Source organism: Triticum dicoccoides, chromosome 5B, assembly GCF_002162155.2.
Source record: "Triticum dicoccoides isolate Atlit2015 ecotype Zavitan chromosome 5B, WEW_v2.0, whole genome shotgun sequence".
NCBI lineage: Eukaryota > Viridiplantae > Streptophyta > Magnoliopsida > Poales > Poaceae > Triticum > Triticum dicoccoides.
Window position 1 is genome coordinate 514,398,125 of NC_041389.1, and position 7,335 is coordinate 514,405,459.

The following is a 7,335-nucleotide window of genomic DNA, read 5'->3' on the forward strand; positions in this document are numbered from 1 at the left end:
GAACGCAAATGTGGACACCTTTCTTGACGAAGAAGGGATTTCACATGAGTTCTCCGCTACGTACACACCTCAACAAAATGGAGTTGTTGAGAGGAAGAACCGGACGTTCATCAAAATGGCAAGAACGATGCTTGATGAGTACAAGACGCCGAAGCATTTCTGGGCAGAAGCGGTTGAGACAACTTGTCATGCAACAAATCGCTTGTATCTTCACAAGCTACTCGGCAAGACGGCATACGAGCTCCTCACCGGTAAGAAACCCCAAGTTGGATACTTTTGAGTATTCGGCTCAAAGTGCTACATTCTTGATAAGTATCGTCGTTCTAAATTTGCTCCTAAGTCTCATGAAGGTTTCCTACTTGGTTATGGCTCAAACTCTCACACATACCGTGTCTACAACAATTTCACCCGAAAGGTTGAAGAGACAGTAGATGTGAAGTTTGATGAATCTAACGGCTCGCAAGTAGAGCAATTGCCAATTGACGTAGGAGACAAAGACCCCTCGGAAGCAATCCAAGACTTGTCTATTCGCAAGATTTGTCCAACGGAGGTGAAGGAGAGTACCTCGTCCGTCCAAGTAGAAGCTTTTACCTCACGACAAGGTGAACCAAGAGTTGATACGGAAGCATCCACAAGTGGGACACACCAAGATGAAGAAAACGAGGAAGTACATCAGGAACGTCAACAACCTCCTTCTCCACCACGACAAGAGAACGACAACACTAATAATGAAGAAGGCCCAGAAGAAGAACAAGATGAAGAAGATGTTCAACCCAGACCCAAGCAAAAGCTTTCACGAGTTAGAGCAAGGATTGCTAAAGACCATCCCGTCGAGAAAATCTACAATGATATCCAAACCGGGAGAATTACTCGCTCTAAAACTCGTTTAGCTAACTTTTGTGAACACTATTCATTCATCTCTAGCATTGAACCTATGAAGGTTGAAGAAGAATTGGAAGATCCGGATTGGATAAATGCTATGCATGAAGAGCTGCACAATTTTGAGAGAAATCAAGTTTGGACATTGGTTGAGAAGCCCGACAACAACCACAACATCATCGGTACCAAATGGGTGTTTCGCAACAAGAAAGATGAAGATGGACAAGTAGTTCGCAACAAAGCATGTCTCGTCACCCAAGGCTACACACAAGTTGAAGGTATGGACTATGGTGAGACTTATGCTCCTGTTGCTAGACTTGAATCCATTCACATCTTACTTGCCTATGCTAATAACCATGATATCACCTTGTACCAAATGGACATTAAAAGTGCTTTTTTAAATGGTGAAATAGAGGAGGAAGTTTATGTTAAACAACCTCCCGGCTTTGTTAATCCTAAGAAACCTGATCATGTTTACAAACTTCGCAAAGCTCTTTATGGTCTTAAAAAAGCTCCTAAAGCTTGGTATAAATGCTTAACCAAGTTACTTATTGAAAAAGGCTTTGAAATTGGGAAAATCGATTCTACACTTTTTACTAACAGGGTTAATGGAGAATTATTTGTATGCCAAATTTATGTTTATGATATTATATTTGGATCAACTAACCCTCATTTTAGTGAGAAGTTTGGAAAGCTAATGTCGGAGAAGTTTGAGATGTCAATGATGAGTGAACTCAAATTCTTTCTTGGGTTGCAAATCAAGCAAACTAAGGAAGGTACTTTTTTCTCTCAAACGAAGTACACTAAGTACTTATTCAAGAAGTTCAATATGCAAGAATGCAAAGGTATGTCTACACCCATGCCTACTAGTGGACATCTTGATTTGACCAAAGATGGTGAACCGGTTGATCAAAAGGTTTATCGATCTATGATTGGTTCATTGTTAAACCTATGTGCTTCACGTCCCGATATCATGCTAAGTGTGTGCATGTGTGCACGATATCAAGCTGCACCTAAAGAATGTCACCTTAAGGCCGTGAAAAGGATAGTGAGATACTTAATTCATACGCCAAATTTTGGCATTTGGTATCCTAAGAGGGCCTCTTTCGATCTTGTAGGCTACTCCGACTCGGACTATGCCGGAGATAAGGTTGATAGAAATTCCACTTCGGGTACTTGTCAATTCCTTGGTAGATCTCTTGTGTCTTGGTCTTCCAAGAAACAAAACTCGGTATCCTTATCCACTACCGAAGCGGAATACACTGCCGCTGGTTCATGTTGTGATCAATTACTTTGGATGACACAAACTCTTAAAGATTATGGGATATACGTGAAACATGTTCCATTACTTTGTGACAATGAAAGTGCTATCAAGATTGCTCATAATCCCGTGCAACATTCTCGAACTAAGCATATGGGATGTTCGAACTACTTTCCCACATCCACATATGACCTAAACCTAAAGTCAAACTCGGCCCCACCGATTCTTTCTATCCGGCGCCACCGAGTTCAGATGTCATAGCCACTGCCACAAACCCTAGGCAAATCGGTCTCACCAATAGGGATCTCGGTCTCACCGAGATGGGATTGTAATCTCTCTGTGTATGTCCATTATCAAATTTGGTCTTACCGAGTTTGAGTATTCGGTCCTACCGAGATTAAAATGCAAACTCTCTGGTTAACTTATTACCAAAATCGGTCCCATCGAGTTTGTGTAATCGGTCACACTGAGTTTGCCTGACCAACTCTCTGATTAGCTTATTACCAAAATCGGTCTCATCGAGTTTGTGTAATCGGTCTCACCGAGATTACGTTATGCCCTAACCCTAACCATATCGGTCCTACCGAGTTGCATGTCGGTCCCACCGAAAACCCTAACGGTCACATTGTTTACTAAACCGGTCTGACGGAGTTTGTTGATTCGGTCCCACCGAGATTGGTAAATTGTGTGTAACGGCTAGATTTTGTGTGGAGGCTATATATACCCCTCCACCTCCTCTTCATTCGTGGAGAGAGCCATCAGAACAAACCTACACTTCCAACTTATCATTTCTGAAAAAGAACCACCTACTTATGTGTTGAGACCAAGATATTCCATTTCTACCATATGAATCTTGATCTGTAGCCTTCCCCAAGTTGCTTTCCACTCAAATCTTCTTTCCACCAAATCCAAATCCTGTGAGAGAGAGTTGAGTGTTGGGGAGACTATCATTTGAAGCACAAGAGCAAGGAGTTTATCATCAACACACCATTTGTTACTTCTTGGAGAGTGGTGTCTCCTAGATTGGCTAGGTGTCACTTGGGAGCCTCCGACAAGATTGTAGAGTTGAACCAAGGAGTTTGTAACGGCAATGAGATCGCCTACTTCGTGAAGATCTACCGCTAGTGAGGCAAGTCCTTCGTGGGCGACGACCATGGTGGGATAGACAAGGTTGCTTCTTCGTGGACCCTTCTTGGGTGGAGCCCTCCGTGGACTCGCGCAGTCGTTACCCTTCGTGGGTTGAAGTCTCCATCAACGTGGATGTTCGATAGCACCAGCTATCGGAACCACGGCTCAAAAATCACCGTGTCTCCAAATTGCGTTTGAAATCTCCAAATCCTTCCCTTTACTTTCTTGCAAGTTGCATGCTTTATTTTTCGCTGCTCATATACTCTTTGCATGCTTGCTTGAATTGTGTTAAGATTGCTTGACTTGTGCTAAGTTTGCTAAAATCTGCCAAAGACTAAAATTGGAAAAAGGTTAAGTTTTTATTTGGTCAAGTAGTCTAATCACCCCCCTCCCCCCCCCCTCCTCTAGACTTACTTCTAGATCCTACACAATGTCCGGGGAAGGCTTATCCAGGTCTGCATATGGGCACTTGGTAGCGGAGATTCAGCATCATATGGAGGCTGGAGAGTTTGTTCCATCAAAAATTAAGCGTGAGCAAAATAGGGTAGCACATCGATTGGCTTTGTATAGTCGTATAGAGTTTGCAACTGCTGTATGGCGGGGGAAGAGCCCGCCTTGTATTGAGGAGTTGGTACCTCTTGATTGTAACCCTATGCATATGGAATAAAACTCTCTGTCTATTGCAGAAAAAAAAGCTAAGAGTTGTGCAGCAACGCACGTGGCATCATCTAGTTTTTCATAATTTTTATATCCGAACAAATTAAGAAAAACGAATGATGATAAGGCCTATCAGCCACAGTGCCACACGGCGACTTTTGTGACACGATCGCATTCACATCAGATGGACGAGATCACTTCTCCATGACAAAAATCGCAAGTGCAAAAATGACAAGAGGAGTACTAGACAAGAACACTGCCGTGGCTGCTTTTCACCCTCACAACGCCAAAATTTCAAGTACAAGTATTTATTCAGCACAAGTATCCTCCATTTGAAGTTGACGGAGTAACGCATTTTCCGGCGGAAGAAGGATGTCTCCGTACGCCGTCCTCGTCGCCGTGCTCTTGGCCTTCTGCTACGCCGTCTGGAAGGCTCGAGGCAGCAGCAACAGTAGCAAGCTCCCGCCCTCGCCGCCGTCGCGTCCGGTGCTCGGCCACCTCCACCTCCTTGGCCGCCACCCGCACCGCTCCTTGCGCGAGCTGCACGCTCGGTACGGCACCGATGGCGGCCTCCTGCTCTTGCAGCTCGGGCGCAGGCGGACGCTGGTGGTTTCCACGGCGGCCGCGGCGGCGGGCCTGTACAAGAACCACGACCTCGCCTTCGCCTCCCGCGTGCCCAGTGCGCCGGCCGACAAGCTGACGTACGGCTCCACCAACGTCTCCTTCGCGCCCTACGGCGACGCCTGGCGCCGCAGCAAGAAGATGGCCGTCGTCCACCTCCTCTCCCCGCGCCGCGCCGACTCGTTCGCCCCCGTGCGGGCCGCGGAGGCGGCCGCCCTCGTCGACGCGGCGCGACGCGCCGCGGAGGCGGGTGAGATTGTGGAGCTGAGGGAGGTCCTGTCCGCCTACAGCAACGCGGTAGTCACCCGCGCGACCACCGGCGCCGCAGGGGCCACGGCCGAGAAGCTAAAACAGCTTTTGGGTAACTCCGCGGCGATCATGTCGGGGCTCCAGGCGGATGACGTGCTCCCCAGCGCGGCGGCGAAGGTGGTTAGATGGGCGACGGGGCTGGAAAAGAAGCTCGACGCCGAGCTCGAACAGTGGGACAAGTTCCTATCAGAGATAATCGCAGAGCACCTTGAGAAGAAGCCAGACAACGGCGCAGGGGAGGAGAGCTTCCTGGACGTCCTGCTGCGGCTTAGGGAAGAAGGCGCCGCCGGACTCGAGCTCACCGACGACCGCATCAAAAGCCTCATCAAGGTGATCGTCGATCGATCACAGAATCCGTTTTGTTTTAATTTCTCAGCAAATTTTAACATCCTTTCTTTGGTCCTCTGCTCTTGCGTGCGTGCAGGACATGATAGCAGGTGGGACAGATACAGCATCGGTCACGTTGGAATGGGCCATGACGGAGCTCGTCGCGAACCCGCGGGCAATGGCCAAGCTGCAGGACGAGATAAATCGAGTCACCGAAGGCAAACCGACCATCGAGGAAGACGACCTCAGCAGGATGGAGTACCTCAAGGCGGTGCTGAAGGAGGTGCTCCGGCTCCACCCGGCGGCACCGCTCCTCATCCCGCACCAGTCGACGACCGCGGCGGTCGTGCAGGGCTACGAGATCCCAGCTGAGACTGGGCTCTTCGTCAACGCGTGGGCGCTCGGTAGGGACCCGGCGGCGTGGGGAGCGACGGCGGAGGAGTTCTGGCCGGAGCGATTCCTGGGCGGCGGCAGCGCGCAGGGCGTGGACCTGCGGGGGAACGACTACCAGCTCCTCCCGTTCGGCGCCGGCCGGCGGCTCTGCCCCGGCATCAGCTTCGCGATGCCTGTGCTGGAGACCGCGCTCTCCAGCCTTGTGCGCCACTTCGACTGGGAACTCCCCGCCGGGGCACGTCTGGACATGAACGAGGCGCCGGGGCTGATCACGCCGCCGCTGGCTCCGCTGCGCCTCGTCCCCAAGTACAGGAGGCAGCACTAGCAGTGCCACCAGTGAGGTCCACGTGCAAGCTCAGAAGGGCCTGCTTATAAATAAAACTTTGCGGTTTGTGTGGGGCCAGACCCGTTTAGGCGTGTGCCTATGATCAGGTCCGTGATGCATAAAAATACAATGCTATTTATGAAGAAGTTATTGGGACATGGTTTTATAATAACTTCAATTCTCTAGATCAAAGTTAACGGGTTATGTTTTGAACAACTTCATTTCTCTGGGTCAAACTTATCAATGGTGTTTGTTTGTAAGTTATGAAGTAAGCGATTAAATATTATCGCGGTATTTGTACGTGAATAATCAGCACCGTTGTGCGTATATTACCATGCTATTTGTATAGAAGTTACTGGGGTATGGTTTTCAACAACTTTTCTCCTGGCATAAAAAAGTTACTGTGGTATTTGTACGTGAGTTATCGGTTCTGTTGTGCGCATTTACCATCCTATTTACACAGAGTTATCGGTGTTTGTTTTTCAATATTGTTTTCCTGAGTCAAAACGTTACCGTAGTGTTTGTGGATCAGTTATCAGCTCTTTTTTTGCAGGGTGTTATCAGCTTTGTTGTGTGTACATTACCATAATATTTACACACAAGTTAACGGGCTATATTGTTCAACATGTTTCCCCGGGCAAAAAAAATATCCTGGTGCTTGTACCTGAGTTTTCAGGTCAGCGGTGCGTAAGTACCATGCTATTTACACAGTAATTATTAAGGCATGTTTCAACACTTTTTCCTCTGGTCAAAAGTTACCACGGGTGTTTGTTATAGGCCCATGGTGCGTAGATTACAGAGTAAGAAGATACTGTGATATTTTTCAAATAATTATTTTCCCTGATCAAAGTACAAGTATCTCCTCCAAAATCACGATATGTTTTATCTTGAAGAAAATAAGGGATTTTTGGGCATGCACCACCGCACATGCCCAAAACAATATGGGAGACGAAGTGGCTAATGGATAGACTACTAGCCGATATGGTTTTAACTACTTTTTTCTCCGGATCCACGTTATCATGGTATTTGTACAAAAAATATCAGGTCTACGGTAAGTACATTATCATGCTATTTGCACAGAAATTATCGGGGTATGTTTTTAACAACTTTTTTCCGGACCAAAATTATCATGGTATTTCTACATAAGTTATCAGGCCTGCAGTGCGTAAAATACCATGCTATTTACACATGAGTTATCAGGTACGTTCCAATTTTTTTTTCTTTGGATCGGACTTACCACGGTATTTTTACAAAGGTTATCAGGTCTCCAATGCGTAATTTATCACGCTATATCAATGTTATGTTCCAAAAACCTTTTTCAAAAGGCAATGGCCTACCTCCATCACATGAAGTATAATATTTGACGATGCACCAAAGAAACCCATGAAAAAACAACCCTAGAAATATCCACGTATATACAATCAAGAAACAAATT

General features: G+C 47.0%; 1 protein-coding gene across 1 annotated transcript; it reads left to right on the forward strand.

Moving 5' to 3' along the window:
* Positions 1-4,226: 4,226 nt before the first annotated feature.
* Positions 4,227-6,313, forward strand: LOC119311251 (cytochrome P450 71A1-like). Its single transcript, XM_037586889.1, has 2 exons — positions 4,227-5,185; positions 5,280-6,313. Exons 1-2 carry the CDS (start codon positions 4,298-4,300, stop codon positions 5,898-5,900), a joined length of 1,509 nt encoding a protein of 502 aa, XP_037442786.1. The 5' UTR covers positions 4,227-4,297; the 3' UTR covers positions 5,901-6,313.
* Positions 6,314-7,335: the final 1,022 nt, after the last annotated feature.